This window comes from Molothrus aeneus, chromosome 12 (assembly GCF_037042795.1).
Source record: "Molothrus aeneus isolate 106 chromosome 12, BPBGC_Maene_1.0, whole genome shotgun sequence".
NCBI classification, from domain to species: Eukaryota; Metazoa; Chordata; class Aves; order Passeriformes; family Icteridae; genus Molothrus; species Molothrus aeneus.
Genome location: NC_089657.1, coordinates 19,129,255 through 19,146,901, shown reverse-complemented (window position 1 = coordinate 19,146,901; position 17,647 = coordinate 19,129,255). Strand labels below are relative to the sequence as shown.

Below are 17,647 nucleotides of genomic sequence, written 5' to 3'. Positions count from 1 at the left end.
TCATGGACACTCAGCGTTTTCCCTGAGATACTGGAACAGCTCCGCTCCCACTGTCCCTTCCAGCCCTACTTTCTGTTATCCTGCTGCACAAAAAATCACCCCATCTCTCAGTTTGATGAGCTTTCTAAAGAAGCTTCTCAGGGAAAATGCATTTCTGAAGTGCCATCAGCTAAGGAAGCTTTCTGCTTCCTTCCAGAACCAGGCGATAATTGCAATGGACGAGGATGCTTTTGGAATTTCATCTTCAGCTCTTTTACTGCTTGAAGAAATCCGATTTCCCCTTGTGCTTTTGGAGCAGGGGGCAGTGAAGCCACGCAGTGGCACAGCAGCTTTTAGGCAGCTGTTTCCAGGAGAAGCCAAAAACAGGGAGGGAATTTGGGATGGCAGCGAGCTCCCCCGTGTGCTGACACTGGGTGTGAAGGGAGCTCGCAGCAGGGCAAGAGCTCCAAAACATGGAAAAGCAGGGAAAAGGCTCCAGGAGATGCAGGAGGACATCCTGTGACTGGCAAGGTGGATTTGTCTCACCTTTCCCAGCATACAGAGGAATCTCCCCATTCTCAGTGGGTCAGGTGGGGCTGGAAGTGCCAAAATCCTGTGCTGAGGGCTGGAACTGTGAGGAAGTTTTGACCCCTGAGCCCAGGGATTGTGGGTGATGCTGTGATGTGTCTGCTCCTCCAGTTTTAGCAGACAGAAGGTTATTTTTATGGCTGTTTTGAAATGTGGGATGGCAAGAGATCCTTGCATGAACAGGAGGAGCTTAAAGGCTGCACAAGTTCACCTTGCAGAGATCCATCGGTACTGGATCCACTCAGAGCTGAAGTTTATCCTTGGAAATGAGAGAATTTGGAAAAAAGATGCTGGAGCAGCCTCAAGCCCAGTCTGAGAACCCCCATTTTTGTGTTTTAGGATCACAGTGGAGTGGGAGGGGGCACAGAAAAAAGGCACTGGGAAAGACACCTGAGCTGTCCCCAGATAAAAGTGAATTTCAGGGCTCTGGTGAGAACCAGACCCAACAACCATCCACAGCTCCTCTGCTTGCTCCTCATGGTGCTGCTGCTGCCCTCAAACACACACAGGAGCTTTAGGGCTGCTCTGAGCTCTGAAAAGTCTCTGTTAGAAGCTGAAAGGTGCTGGAGGGGGATTTTGAAGCAGCTGAACACAAGTTTGCTCTGCTGGCAGCTCCACAAGTCCATCCCCACATTCCAGAGCTGGAAGTGTGGCTGTGTGTGAGGGCTGCTTATTATTTTTTTTTCTATGGAAAAATCAAGAAAAGTTGAAAATGAGCTGCTCTGGCTTTGGATTCTTCCATAATTTCTCTTGGTGCTTCTCCTTGTTTAAAGATTTTGACACACGTGGTCTTTAGTGAAAATAAACCATGGCAGGGATTTCTGGGGAGAGGGGCAGAATTCCTGCAAGTTAAACATGGAGAAAAGCCAACCCCCTCTGCTTAACTGGGTATGATTTAAAGGTCAGAGAAATCAAACAAAAAAGTCAAGTGGAGACAGGGAATAATAACCAAAAAAAAAAAAAAAAAAGTAGAGAGGAAACACACCCACCATGTTGGGGAAAGGAAAGGAGAGCAAGGAAAAGCCTCCAAAAAAAAAGGAATTTTGTGAGGTTCAGCTTAAATAAACAATCAGAGAGTAAAAATAGATGAAAAATAAGATAAAATAATTATAAAATACCCAACAAAGGATGTTGTCTATGATAGTAATGACAGCACCAGGACAGAACAGAGGGGTCCAGCCTGGGCTGCCCTGTTTGTGTCTGGGGCAGCTTTTCCCTGCCCTGGGGCCATGGGCTCACTGCTGCCCTGGCTCTCTCTTGGAAAAGGATGGGCTTTGCTCTGGAATGGAATGAGGAGAATTCCTGCACTTTCCAAAAGAACTCCTATGGGACCAAAAAGCTGCTTCTCACAGAAGTCTACCAAGAACAGACAGGCTTCTCCATCCTGGTGGGCTCAGGGTTATTTTAAATCCCAAATATTTTCTTTTTCTTGAGGGGAGGGACCACGGAGTGTCAGAATTCCCAACACCACTGGAAGATTGGGAGATGATCAGGAGATCATCTGGTAGGAGGTAATAAAAAGTTAGGAAAATCATCACTTTGTTGTGTCAATGAAGACAAAAAGAGAATGTTCATGTTGTTATGTTTAACAGAAATGTGGAAAAGTATTGGTTAAGTATAATAATTGTTTTGTTTTTCAGTTTTATCAGTGCTTTGTGGCTTTCTGAATTAAAAAATCAGCACTAAGGCTGAAGCACTGGATCCTACAGACAACTGAGATCATCCAAATCCTCCTGGGCCTGAAGCCTGACCCTGTCAGGGGCTTTTTCCTTTGGGATTCTCTTCTAACCAAGCTTTGTGGGCAAATTTTTATCTTACAAAGCTTTGTTGGCTTTTCTGCAGAAATCATTTATTTTTCCAGGTATACTGCTGGTGATAGGCATTCAATATAGAGTACTCAGAAATTAAAAAAAAAAATCGGGGTACACCCAGAAAACTTCATTTAATTTGGTCAAATTTCTGTTAATGTCAGTGGAAATTTTGACCAAATAACCCAAAGCCTTTCATAGATGACCCTTAGTGTATTTTCCTATAATCTTAAGGCCATCAGATCCCTTCAGAAGGGCACCCTTGGTTATTTCTTGGCAAGTTGAACCAAGCTGAGCAGGATACCCATTATCAGTGTTCTGATTAAATCACCCTCCTTTTATGGATACAATCACAGGTAAAATCCCAGAGTTTGTACAGATTTATCCCCAGTTATTTACCTGAGACTCAAACCCAGCTCTGAGCAGCTCCCTTGGCTCTCACTCCATCTGCTGGTGCAGGGGGTCAGGAAGGATTTGAAACCAATTATTTCCACTTTCACCATCAGTAAAATTCCTGCTCAGTTCTTTATGTGTTGTGTCCTTATCAATATTCAAGGGTTCAAGGTTTATTTTCCAGCATGAACTTTGTGGTTTTGATACATTGCAATACCTGCATGTGGAGTTCAAATGCTTAAAATAAATCAAACTTTGTTAATGAAACAGGGACTGTTTTGGATCCATGACCATCCCTCATGCAGCAGCTCCAGCTGGGTCCTGCCTCTCTTGGGCCCCTGTCCCTCTCATGCAGAACCTGCCCCAGCTGGGGTCGTGTTCAAAGGTGGACAAATAACCTCAGTGTAGGAAAAAAAACCCCTTCCATCACTTTGTACTTGTGATAAATAAATTTTACTGTGCCCTAAATGTGGCCTTTTACAAGGCTGTGGTGAGCTCAGGCTCCTACTTGTTTATTTTCTGCAGCTTTTCTTAATTCCCTGTGTTTATATTGGGACCTAAAGGAGTAACAGCTGTTCTTTTATTTTCACTAACATAAAAATGAAGAGTTTAAAACCCCCTTTTGATCAAAATAAGCACACAAGGATAAACATTTGTGTGTGTGTATATACACACACACACACACAAATATATATATATACAGTTATTTATGTGCACATTAATGTAGCCAAATAAAATATATTCCATATTAAAAGAATAATAAAAAATAAGAAAGAAATGCATCACAGTAACATGATGAAAAATTTTCGAGTATGGAGCATTTTTGCTTTGTAAAATATACAGAAAAATAGATTTTAATGTGATAGAGCTTATGGAATAGGACGTAATACAGTGTAATAATAAAGAATAGATTTATTCTATTTATTCCCCAAGTCACATATTGCAGAAGAGAAGCCACAAGGTGTCGCTGGGATGCAAATAACCAAAATACTGCAGTGAGGGGGCACCATCTCCAGCAAACCCGATAGTTTTCAGAATGGCTTTTGACTGAAATAACCTTTGGAACGTGCTGCATTTCAGGCTGTGTGATTTCTGTGCCCCAGCAATATTTTTCTTTGCTCTTTGTGAGTTTTGATGCCAATGGTTTAGATTCTCTACCAATATGTTTAGGAAGGCATCCACAAGAACCCTGTAAGTATTTTAATAAGAAATGTAATTTATCTTACCAAGGACTATGATTTAAAAGGAATTTTATGGACCAAAAGTCCTTTTGGACTCCATTTCCAAATAACTCCATGAGGGGATCATTCCCAATAAAATGTGGTCCCTTCAGCTAAGATCAAACCAAATAACTGCATTTTCTGGTCATCATAAAAACTGCAGTGACTGGAAGTAAATTGCTGCTCATCAGAAGTGTTTTCCTTTCAAAATCCTACTAAATCCAAGAGATGGAAGTGAAAGAGCTGTGGCTGATCCTATGGACATCCAGGAACAGGGAGTTTGCTGATGGATTGATTTTCTCTCTGGAATTCACATTTTGTTATTTACACTATGTCCACGTGTGGTTCAATTTTCTCTCTGCACATGGAACAATCAAACTGGATAAACTCCAGCATGGAAAGGGTCAGGGAATGGAGAATACACAGATTATAATTGGTTTATTAGCACTGGGCCACTCCTTCCTTTGACAGCACACAGAACCAGGATGTAGCTGGGAATGCTCTGCTCTCTTTGATGTCATCAGGCCATGGACATTGTGCCTCTGGAGCACATATTCCTTCCTTCTTCCCTTCCATGAAGGAAATAAATCCCTTCTTCTTTCATGGGTAATGCAACAGGATTGAATGGACATTTCCCTACCAGGATTTCCCTCAGCTTCAGCTGCTCACACACCCATAAACATTTGCATTTATGGGGATTCTCAATGACAATGCCAATTTCTTTGCAGAATTTCCTCCAGCACAATTCACCTCAGGACCTGACAGGCAGCTCTGAGTGGGTGTTTGACCATTTTTATTTTTTTATCCACAAATGTAATGGTCAAGGAACCAGCCAGATCCTGCAAATCCAGAGCAGAGTCACGGGGTGGTTTAAGCTATTTTCTTGATTTTTAGGGAAAATTTGAAAGAGGGTTCTCTAAAGATCTGTCAAAAGTAGTCAAAGAGGTGAGAAAATATGGAAAATCCACAATTTTGTTGCCTGCAAATGGAGCAGGTTTGTTAATGGAAAACTTTTCAATTCATATTCCTAGATAAAGTTCCATTTTCAGCATGGTGTGGGGTAAAACAAATGATCATGATTTGAAAAATAGAAACAGCTTCATTTTGATGTTTTTTTTTTTTTTTTTTTACCACAACAGGTAGAATTTCTGAGAGTCCAAATCTCCTCCTGCCCAACTTCTCTGCCCTTTGTGCACCAGCAGAACTTGCTGCAGAGTCTGGGCAAGAGTTTGCAGATAAATAAACAAATAACATAGAAAACCTGTATTGAAGAAGTCTCCCTATTCAGATATCTCAGGTTTAATGGGTTTAACAATCCCAGGCCTGCCCTGTGAGGTTTCCCTCTGGAATTTGCTCCCCCTGGCACTGTGACAGGAGAGCTTTGCCAGAGCACTGCAGGCCCAACCATCCCCACAGGACTTGGCTGCCCAGTGCCAAACAAAGGCTGATTTTCCCAATCATTGATTTGTTTCCTGATGGATGCTTAATTGGAGTGGGGCTGATCACTGTGGGCATTTAGAAATTGAGGGATGTTTTTATGTACAGTCACCCAGTCTGGATTAAAATAGAAACACTTCTGAAACCCCCAGATAATAAAGAAATTCAGAACCTGGCACACCTGGAGCTGCATTATTGAGCACAGGCTGCTCATTTAAAAGCAGAAGCAGCAAAACTCAGCAGTTACTCTTTGATATCTCCAGTATTTTGGTTTCTACATGTGCACAGAGTTGATTTGGGATAAATTAGTGGCTTTGCATTTTGTGTCACCCGTAGAAATGGGCAGTGCCCCCCTGCCCTGCAGATGAACTGGCTGTTCCTCAAGAATGGGAAATAATTTCTTACATTAGGAAAGACTGTTCAAAAGTGAAAGGGGCAGCTTTAACAGGCTGATTTTACTCTTAGCAAAACCCAGCTAAAAAAGAGCTGTGCATGAGGAGTTATCTGCTTTAAGTTCTACAAATGTGTTTCATGATTTTCCCCTAAAACTGGGAAGATTTGCAAATGGAATCTTCAGCAGAAAATCAGGTCCCCTTTTCCTACCATAAACTGGTAGAACAAGGCCAATTTTAAGAGTCTGATTAACTGAGAGGAGCACTAACAGATATGGCAAATATTCTGAAGGAATATCCCTGGTTTTCACAGCATTTTTTTGTGCAATCCATAATGTAAGGGTAGGCTAAGAAAAAGAAGATTAATGTGGAATAACATCTTATGGCCGTCAGTAAGGGCTGAATCCTTCAGGAATAGCCTAAACTAAAAAGAGCCAACCAGAATTCCACCATCCCAGAATATTGTCTCTGCATTCACCCCAAAGTCTGGTTTTAGAGCAAAAACCCCTTTCCATGGACATGCTGAGTGACAGCAATGACTGAGGAATTTAAGACCCTTCTAAAGAAGCTCCTTGGATCCTGCTTTCATTCTGGACTCAGGTGGGCAGTTTTTCTTTGGGGGTGATTGGGAATTTTATTTGCATCCAACCAACAGCCAGCTCCTTTGGATGACAGCAGTAACAGTGAACCCTGCTCCTCCCCTGGCTGCTCTGAAATCCAGGACAGCCTACCCAAGACCTTACATTTTCCCCCAAAATGTGAAATATCAAATGTGAATCTATTCATGTAACAGGCATGTCTGTTGCTACTTTAAATTTTGATTTGTGTTGCCTTGTATTGAGTGGATAACTCTAAATTTGCCTCTTTGCTTCATTTTAATACCTGTTGCTCCTAAAAGGAACTATTTTGGCAAAAGGTGATTTATTTTTTCCCCTTCTTTCCCTCTCAGTGCCCTTTTTACAATGGACTTGAGTCATGTTGGATGGAAACTTCTCCATTGTATGTGGTTCTGTGGCTGAAACAATTTTGTGCTTAGTTTCAAGTGGCTGCAGCATAAATAGAAGCCACACCACTTATTTTTTCATGTGGGATGGGGTATTTTTATATCTTAAAGCATGATGAGGTATTTGAAGAACAAATTAGTCACTCTGCCTCAAGAACTGGTCTGTCTGAGGTAGGCCACAAAACTGTTCTCAAATTGTTTACCTGGTGTGGAGCCTGCTGGGAGCAAAAATAGATCCTTGATTTAGGCTTGGTATTTAGCTATTTAGGCTTGGTAATTCCTGGCTTACAGTTTGGCTGGTTCTGGTCTTCAGCTGATGCCTGTGGAGTGAGGAGGTTCAGGGCAGCACCAAAACCCTTCACAGGTCATGGGCAGGGCGGATTTAGTTCCATTTCCCCCACAGCTTCTCTGCACAAACTTTTCTAGTTCCTCACCACCCTCATTCCAAAGAACTGATGTCTAATCTAAATATCTTTCTGTCTAAAGCCATCCCCCTGCCCCTCAGTCCTGGCAAAAAAAGGGATTTATTGACCTTTTTTAAGTACAAACCCCCCAGGTCAGCATTTGTTCCTGGCTTCTATTTAATCCCACCCAATTCCTTACCCACCCAGCAAATCCACACCTCTCCCAAATTTTCTGCTCTTTTACAAAACCACCACACTCCCCAAAGTTATTAAAAGGATCACTCCAATAAACCCCATGTTTTTAAAGCATGGAAATGGAAATGGAAACACAAAGGTGGTTCCTGGGAGCCAGCTGGACCAGGGGCAGAAATTCTTCCTCCACACACTTTAACTGTCAGGCCATGCAAATAAAAGAAGTGAAATGTGCATTTATTTGCAACCTTTGGCCCATGTCTTCTACTGTGCTGAACAGATTTCAGGAGCTTCCTAGATTTCTAAGGTATTCTCATGAATTGCAGCACATTTAAAAAAAGATTATAACCTCATTAATTTCTCACAAGAACAAGAATTATTCAGTATTATTTTTGACATCTTCGGGGCTAACATTTTCTATGCCAGTGCTCCTTAGTATTTCCATGATATTTTATATATGGGACTGAAAGGAAGCAGTACAGAGCCTGGCAATTCCCTGAATTCACAGGTAGAAACACAGCAATACTTGCACTTCTTGATTCTATCTGGAGACAATCTCTTTGAAATATAACAAACTGATAAAATGTGTTGGTAAACTCTCAAATCCTTGAGGTTCCAAATTCTTGGAGGAAATCTTTGTACTTAAAATGATGGACCAAGATGCTCTATTTTAACTGAATCTTCTACTGTGCTGAACATAATTCAAGAGCTTCCCAGATTTCTAAGGCATTTTCATGAATTGCAACACATTAAACAAAGATTATAACCTCATTAATTTCTCACAAGAACAAGAATTATTCAGTATTATTTTTGACATCTTCAGGAGAAGCATTTTCTATGACAGCGCTCCTTAGATTTCCATGCTATTTTATATGTGGGACTGAAATGAAGCAGTACAAAGCCTGGTAGTTCCCTGAACCATTGGGCAGAAACAGAGCAATACTTGCACTTCTTGATTCTATCTGGAGACAATCTCTTTGAAATATAACAAACTGATAAAATGTGTTGGTAAGTTCCCAAATCTTTGAGATTCCACAGGTGTCCAAAAAACTTTGTGCTTCAAATGATCGACCAAGATGCTCTATTTTAACTGAATCTTCTACTATGCTGAACATAATTCAAGAGCTTCCCAGATTTCTAAGGTATTTTCATGAATTGCAACACATTAAACAAAGATTATAACCTCATTACTTTCTCACAAGAACAAGAATTATTCAGTATTATTTTTGACATCTTCAGGGCAAGCATTTTCTATGCCAGTGCTTCTCAGTATTTCCATGATATTTTATATATGGGACTGAAAGGGAGCAGTACAGAGCCTGGTAATTCCCTGAACTCACAGGTAGAAACAGCAATACTTGCACTTCTTGATTCTATCTGGAGACAATCTTTTTGAAATATAACAAACTGATAAAATGTGTTGAAAAATTCCCAAATCTTTGAGGTTCCACAGGTGTCCAAAAAATTTTGTCCTTCAAATGATCGACCGAGATGCTCTATTTTAACTGAATCTTCTACTGTGCTGAACATAATTGAAGAGCTTCCTAGATTTCTAAGGCATTTTCATGAATTGCAACACATTAAACAAAGATTATTATAACCTCATTAATTTCTCACAAGAACAGGAATTCTTCAGTATTATTTTTGACATCCTCAGTAAAAGGGTTTATCTATGACAGTGCTTCTCAGTATTTCCATGATATTTTATATATGGGACTGAAAGGGAGCAGTACAAAGCCTGGTAATTCCCTGGACCCACAGGTAGAAACAGAGCAATACTTGCACTCCTTGATTCTATCTGGAGACAATCTCTTTGAAATATAACAAACTGATAAAATGTGTTGGTAAGTTCCCAAATCTTTGAGGTTCCACAGGTGTCCAAAAAACTTAGTGCTTAAAAAGGATAGAGCAAGATGCTGTATTGTAATTGAATTGAAATTTGATTTCATCCTACCTGAGGCTGCTGAGTGGCAGTGGGTCTCTGAGGAGATGGAATAGGAGTTTTGGACAGCATTTGGTTCATTTTGCTTACGACTAACTCAGTGATGTGCTGCCTGTCTTCAGCCTGGTGCTCCCCAATCAGGGGCATGGCACAGTCCATCACCTGCAAAACCAACAGGACATCAGTGCTGGGAGGGAAATCCTCCTCACCCACCCCTGCACGAGGGCAGACTGTGCATTTCCAGCAGTGCTTTTAGCAGAAGTACACAACAATTGCAGGCATTATGTGTTCTATCAGAAAATAAATGAGAGAATAGCAACTTTGCAATGCCTTCCCCTCCCCATCTTCCACAAAATGGGAGAAAAGAACCTTCCAGAAAAAGCTTCACTTCACACCTGGGCACACACCTTGGGAACAGGGAGAGGAAGCACAGGGCTGCTAAGGACAATGAGATTTCTCAGGCTGTGCAGTGATCTGCAGGAATTTCAGCTGAGCTTTCCTCCCTTCCCTGATTTTGGGGCTCATTCCACATCCAGGAGCTGAATTACCCCAGGGAAATGCAGAGTTAAGCTTGAGCTCCCTGGCACATTGTGGAGTTTTGCTAGGGAAATCTGGATCCAAATTGATTCATGAAAAACTTTAAAACTTTTCCAGTTTTTAAGGAATTACACTTTGTTATTATTGATAACCTTTTTAAAAAAAGTAGTGTGGCTGCAAAGAATAGGTAAGGATTTCTACAGAGAAAGCAGGATGGCAGAGAGGCAGATAAAAATGGGCACATTTCCATTCTAAACATGACAGGTTAATGGTGCTCTGTGGTTATTTATCACACCCATTCTGATGAATAAAACCAATACTGAATCCTCACACTTCAGTATTGGTTTTGGAAATATAATAACAATAACAAAGCTAAACAAAAACAACAAAGCAAAATAAACAAGCACTTGTTATTTCTCCAGAATATTTGTTATTTCTCCAGCATATTTGTTATTTCTCAGTGTATCCTCTTCTGCCACATCTGTGTTTGTTTCGGGGGAAATAAGAGCATAACATAACCCCAGCTATTATTCACAAGGGCACTGGGCATTCCTGCTTAGAAAAAATAATAGGATTTCATTCACTTTTGAGAAGCTGCAATCCTTTTTGCATGTCCGTGTCACCTGCAGTGCTGCACTCTGGTGTTTCCCACAGGTCTGGGTGGAAGAATTTTATCTGAGGGTGCACAGGGATCAGTCTGAAGAGCAGGAACACACCCACATTGTGTGGATCCCTCCTGAGCTGAAAGGGATTTAGAGGAAGCAAAACTCTTCTCAGTCCCCCAACCTCCCCAGAACATCTCCTTAATTACCAAAGAACAGCCTTCCTTCTTTTAGGTTTTCAAGGGTTTCTAGGAATTAGACACAGAAGTTGGGTGTTTAAAGGGATATTTGGATTTAAAAGAACATTGCACCTTGCAGTAGTTGGGAAGGATTTATTTATAAATAATATAAATTTTGAGCTTTTCAAACTATGATGAGAGCTATAGAAATTCTTCCTGAGTGACAAAGGAAGATTTTGTTCCAATAATGGGATTAGCTTGAAGTCCCAAATCGTTTCCATGATTCTTCTGTTTGTTCATTTACAAGATTCACTGGCATTGTTTGCTGGCAACCAAAATGCTGGCAATGCTTGTGCTGGGATTTTCACATTTAGGAGGTCTCTGAGCTTCCTCACAGCCAAAAGGCTTGAAAATAACCCCAGAGTAAACAATGCACAATAATTGAACTCCAGAACAAATGTTTCCTTAGAAATGAATGACTGGTTTTGACTGTAGTGCCACATCAACAGCAGAGAAGAGATGTTTAATAAGTACACTGAAAGGTTCTTTAAAGTTTACCATCTTTTTGAACAACCATAGTTTTAAGTAGAACATGCCAATGTTTTCCATTAATTGGGAGAAGAGCTGACCAACCAATAAGAGTTGATATTTCTGGAGGGGTAAAATGTAACCTTGCAGGTTGAGTGGCCCTTTAATATTTATTTCTGCTCGCTTACTGCTATTTTAAAAATTGTATAACCACGTTAAAAATCCACTTGGTATCCTGAGCTGTTCCTTGTGAGAGGAATTTGCTTGGTGCCAGGACTGTGAAGTGTTAATGATGACTGAATGTAGAATGTTTTGGTGTGAAGGGCATTGGATGTTTGGTTCTTCACTGCAAACCATCTGATTTTCAGAGCAGGAGTGATGTGTGGGCTCTAAAAATCTCTTTTAATGAGAGCTATTTATAAAAATGTGCACCATAGGGTGCAGATGAACCCCCCTCTTACCCAACATCAGTTAAAAGTTTCACGAGCAAAAAACTCTCCCATTGTTTACCATGCACTTGCATTAAAACAATTACTTGGAATGACTGTGAAATAAATTATCTCCAATAGATCCTGCCAAAGGATTAGGCAGGATTAAGATCTGGGGGATTGGGTTTGGACTGAATTTCTGCTCTCAAGTACTTCTACAACTGCAAGTTCACACACCAGCTTCCTTTAGGAGGTACTGCCATGGAGTGCAGCAGAACTGGTGGGAAAAGTGAAAATAAGGAGCCTTGAGGTGTCAGATCTTTGTGGCCACTCCAGCAGAGAAGTTGTTACACTCAGAAGCTGCTACACTCCTTGAATGAAGAATTTTCAGGCATAGTCACAAACTGAGGCAGATTCAAACAGATTTGGCATTAAAACCAGGACCATTTGTCCTTACCAGCCTATCACTTGGAGAGGTTCTGACCTTGATAAAATCCTTGGGTTTGTTGCCACAGAGGCAGAAATATTGTTGGCCAAAGATGTGGCAACAGAGCCCCTCTGGCACTCCCTGGCAGAGCAGCTGAGATCCAGGTGGATGCTTTATCTGGTGATTTTTAGTGTATTTTCTTTTGCTTTCACAGAATACAGTCAATTTTCTTTCCTGGTACAAGAGTTAATGACAACTGTTTTATATTTTGATTTTATATAAATGTATCTTAAGAATATTTTGGGCAACACCAACAGATTTTAAATCCTGTGAGTGACTACAGGAATGTCAGGCTGGCATTTTTCCCCCTCAGAAGATTTGACAAAGTTTAAACATACACAAAGCTCCCTGTTTATAAATAGTCTATTTACAGCCTGTGCTAGATTTAAAATCTCATTTAAACCCAGCCAGTTTTTAGTTCAGCATATAGTTCAGCTATTTAAAATATTGGAGTTTCCCACTAAGAGGATTTCACAGAAAAAAAAGGACATCTGTAATTTATAAAATCAAATACATTCCTTTTGCAGATGCCAGTAAAAACATGGGTCACTATGAATTACAGTCCCTTAATTCATATCTGTGTGAACTTGCATTTTTATATCAATGTATTTTCATTTCAGTAGTCAGTTCCTTGGGATGAATTTCTCTTATCACCCAGGGACTGACTGTAAATATTAGTGGGAAAGGTGAATAGCTAAAATTTGGGGTACAAGACTGAGATTGGCCACCCAAAGAAGAGAAATTCTGTAATTAGGAGGGGAAATGGGAGGGGATTTCTAAAGGAGCCAGAGCAATTATAAAATATCAGTAATTGCAAAGTGATCATGGTGTTTGAGGGAGAAATTCCCACACCAGCTCTGCTGCTCACCCCTAAGGATTGGGATGTGCTGGGCAGAGGTTTGGGAAGGGCTGGGAAAGGCAGAGCTGGGGAGGTGAAAGGAAGGGCAAAGGTAAAGAATGCTGTGGATAAAGTGGGGAAAAGGCATTTCCCAGGATGCTGAAATACAAGAGGAACACGATGGAGCAGCAGCCAGGGGGCTGTCAGTCAGTCAGTCTGGCAGGACAGATGGACCTCCTGAGGGAAAAGCCCAGGAATTCCAGGAGGAAACAGGAGAAATGGTAAGTACAGGGGAAGGGGGAGTTCAATCAGGGTGATTTTGAAGGTCCATGCTTGGCAGAGTGAGAAATGGGCAAAACCATTCCCTTTGATGGGTGAGTACAGCAATGTTCCAGAGCAGAAATTACGAGAGACTTCTGAGTTTATCAGTGATTACAGTGGGATTTCACTCCCTCCCTGAGCTGAGCAGAGGAATTCTGTCCTGCATGGGAGCACAGGAGAAGTAGCTGAGCTTCTGAGGAATTCGAGGCCAAGAGCAGAACTTTCCATACAATTGTGCACAAATGCTGTTTGTTCATTTCCTCCGTTGGTTTTCAGTGGAAGTTTTCTTCTTGAAATCCTTTCTAAGTCAAAAACACCACTTGGGAGCTAATTTTAACTTAGCTCAGGGCAAAGTGAAGCAAGTGGGAAAGACACCTGCAGCAGCCCATTCAATCTAAAACAAAATTTGGGAGACTTCTGGGAGGCCACTCTGAAGGATTCTCTTACATTTGTTCTCTTTTACTGCTCTCATCACCACTCTGAGCTTTTATTTACTTTCCCAGAGCTTTGCTTTTCCAAGAATGAAACAGGAAAGATAATATTCAGTGGGATCAGAAATACAAACAATGCTCTGCTCCTTCTAGTACTGAAACCTCAGAAGTGTTAATTTTAAAAGGGGGAAAGTCCTTATATTTAAGAAGTTAAAAGTTTAAGGGACCTTGATTTGATGTCTCATCAGGAAGAAGAGGGGAGGCAGTTAAATTGCTGCATGTTGCAGTGATGTGTTAATAAAAATCCTGTTTCTACAGCTTGCCTGATGCTTGGCAGCTGAGAATTCCCATTGAGGGGGAAAGAGCAGACACCAAATGAAGAGATGAGGCTGTGACACAGAATCATAACTTGGCCCTCCTCCTCATCAACCTGACAGCCCCTCTGCTTAGCTGAGCCATCCTTTAATTAGTTCATTCCTCCCTAGGAGGAGTTGGGAGCCAGGTCCTTGGAGTAGGACAGGAAAAACCACTGTGCTCCTCTGGAGAAGGCAGTTTTGTCCAGGGAACCACACCAGGTTTAGAAAAGGCAAAAATCTCTTACATCCCTCACCTACAAATCTGCAAAGAGCCCAAACGTTCACAGAACAGCACAGGTGGTTTTGGGCTTGAATAATATCACTTCAGCATTTTGTGCTCTTCAGCAAAACTGGAGATGACCGTTTTCTGGAGAGCAGGAAACTGGTCTGGATATCTGAAGAAAACTTGGGTGGAATTCTCTCCTAATTCCCATTCTCTCCCAGGGTGGGTGACACACACCTGTGTCCTCCTCCTGGAGGTGACACTGGCTGAATGTGCCAAGTGAAAATCAGCAAGAACAAATCTGCCAACGTTATTTCACCCATTAGGGAATCTGTGTGTTCCTTGTCAGGTGAGCTCTGCAGGATCAAGATGTCAGTGGTACACAAATCCTCATTTTTTCCTAGTTTTTTTCCTTGTTTTTTGCCTAATTTTTTCCTAAATTTTTCCTCATTTTTTCCTCATTTTTTTCCTTGTTTTCTCCTCATTTTTTCCTGGAGCTGCAGCCCAGGATTTCTGGACTCTCTGTCCTGCTCAGCTCTCTCGAGTGCATCATGCACGTGCCAGCCTCAGTAACTTTTATTTTCCCATTCTGAAAGGACACAAAAGGAGAAAATTCTCCCTATCTTGGTACAGACAGTTTCCCCCTCTTCATTGTAAAAATTGCAGTGTAAGAACTGTTGATATCCTAATTTTTCCAGATGTTCTGGTGGATGTGAACCTTGCAAACAGCACCACATTTCAATGTCTTTTATAGATTCTAAACGTCCTTGCTGATGAGCATTCCCATCTCCAGGACAATTCAGCTGATTCCAGACAACAGCAGGAATTATCACACTTCCATCCACTCTTTTTCTTTCTTTTTAATTGCAAGGTCTAGTCTGCACCCTGATTAAAATGCTCTGCAGCTCTGAGAATTCTGGGATTTGGAAATTATGTCTGCCTGTGGCATGGAAAATCAGGGGATTTGTTGAGTAGCAGTCTCAGTCCATTACAGAATTTGCAGGGGTTATTTCATTTTTTAAAAGCTTGCCCTTTTTGCTTTATCAACTTTTTTTGGAGTGAGGAGATTCTGGAGATCCTTGCCCACCTACTAAATAAAATTCTAGGAACGTGGAAGGTGCTGAAGAAATTGTGATAGAAAAGTGATGGTAACTTGTTTTATGGCTACACAAAATGATATTTCTCCATAAAAAAACCTCAAAGGAAATGAAAAACTTCAACTTTTCAAAATTACCTACAGCAGAAACTTCTGATTCACAAGGATTTAGATCTTCAGGGCAATATTTAGGCTACAAAAAAAAGTAAAGTTGTTTCCACTTCATCCTTAATCTCCCTTTCCAGGGCAAGGTATAATTTTGTTGGGGTTCCCTTGGGATGGTGCTATCTATAAACCTTCCTGGAAAAGCTGCTGAGGCTGCTCAGGAAAGAAATCATCAGGGTTGGCAAAATGTGCCATCCACATTTGGCTTTGTTTTGCAGTTTGTGTACATTTCCTCCAACACCAAAAGACATTCCCATCCATAGGGTTACATTTTCCAGCAAGTTTTGCCACTAATTTGGACCTGTGGCTTTGTAGCATGATTGAAACAGTGCTCAAAAATACACAGCCTTGCCTGAAACACAAATAAGCCAATGCCCAGCTATCAGAAAGGTTGTTTCCTTGCCTGTTTGTAATATGTAAAGGCAGATATTGAAAAAAAAGCAGGATTTCTTACCTCAAAAATATAATCTTTTCCATCCTTCCCATGTACAGCTTTAACAGCACAGATGTCCAAGCCACCAAATATTTCAGAACAGGTGTCAACCCAAAGCTTGTACCTGTTTCACAAAAATAATTTGCTCTGTGAGTGTCTCATCAGGCTCTTGACTTTCTAGAGGCTCACCTAATAATGTATTCAATATTACATTCACCCTAAATTCAGAATTTTCACTACATTGGATGGGTCTGGCTCCTGTATCAGGAAAATGAATGAGAAGGCTCCATCCTAGATTTTGGCCCAACTGTTTTCTAAAGGAACCAGGCTGGTTTTATTGTTACAGCACTGAGCAAAAGGAGAAACCCAGGCAGGAAAACCCTTCAGGTGATGCAGAAGGACATGACAAAAATATGACATTATGGGGGTAGTGGAACATGCAGACAAGGGTTATGTTCTTCATGTTGGGTTACAGACAGCTACAGCACAACTCAAGTGGAATTTAAAGAATTCCAAGGAATTCTACAACTCCTAAAAAGGCAATTTCATACAGAGTTGGGCACAAAAATTCTTCATTTTGTTTTGTAATGTCATAGTAAGAGACTGAGGGTGGACTCTTCACCCATCCTACCAGCAGCAATATGATTTATTTTCATTTTTTCTCCATGAATAGAGCCATTATCTGACCAACAAGGGGATGGGGAGGGATTTATTCAGAAGAAGAGTGAGGCAATTCCTGTAATTCCTGTAGCACAAGCTCTGAGGGCCCAAAGGCACTGGGAATGTTCAGTGACTCCACAGGCCTGGGCTGGGAGGAAATGATCCTGGAATGATGCAGGGCGATGTCACCAACTGAAGGGCATGATTGGCTAAAAAACCCCATTTTTAAAGCATTCATTGATCATGAATTTTCCTCTTAGCTCACTGTTGAGTCTAAAGCAGAGCGATTTCCTCTTCCAGCCCCTCTCCTGCTCCAGCCCTGATGATGGATTTGCCACCTCATAGTATTTTCCACAGGAAAAAAAAAACCCTGCTGTAATAAACAAAGCATTTGATTTCATTGTGGGATCAAAGGAAATTCCTTGCTGGGCTGAGAGTCTGATTCATGTATAAATATCTTCAGTAACAGCATCCTTTCCAAGTAAACTTATTGAGTCACATTCTTTATGTTTTCTTATATCAAATCTGTTCCAATGGAAAAGTTTTGCTTTTAAGCAGAATACAAAGAAATTGATTTGAAAAGATCCTGATGGTAATATCTTAGCAATGAAAATATTTTTTTTTTCCTGTGAGAAACGTGGTTTTTGTCCAATATAAGAGGGTTTTTTGGATGCCTGACAATTTCAACATCTGTAGATGCACTGGCTGACTGGACTTTTTGCATGCACTTGCTTAGAAATAATTTATTCTTTTTTGGCTGTAAAATATTGTGTATCTTAGAAAGTCACAGGGACAACAAAACTTGTCTTGAACAGTAAATATCTGGACTAGAATTGGAAACAAAACCGAGGACATTTTCTCTAAAACGCTGCAACATCAATCAGATTTCTGAAAGTATATTTAATAACCCATCTTCTGCCAACAAACACAGAGCTGGAAAAATCCATTTGGAAAGAGAGGTTTTGGATGGAGCAGCCTGGAGTGTTTGAAACCCAAGGCTTGCAC

The 17,647-nt window shown here is 40.9% G+C and overlaps 1 protein-coding gene across 1 annotated transcript in view; it reads right to left on the bottom strand.

The window, feature by feature from the left end:
- Positions 1-17,647, bottom strand: part of SYN2 (synapsin II) — a 191,027-nt gene that overhangs the window by 16,738 nt on the left and 156,642 nt on the right. Inside the window, exons 9-10 of the mRNA XM_066557968.1 lie at positions 16,004-16,106; positions 9,371-9,520 (exon numbers count right to left, since the gene is read on the bottom strand). Of these exons, the coding sequence (XP_066414065.1) occupies positions 9,371-9,520; positions 16,004-16,106 (253 nt within the window). The remainder of the gene's footprint in view (positions 1-9,370; positions 9,521-16,003; positions 16,107-17,647) is intronic.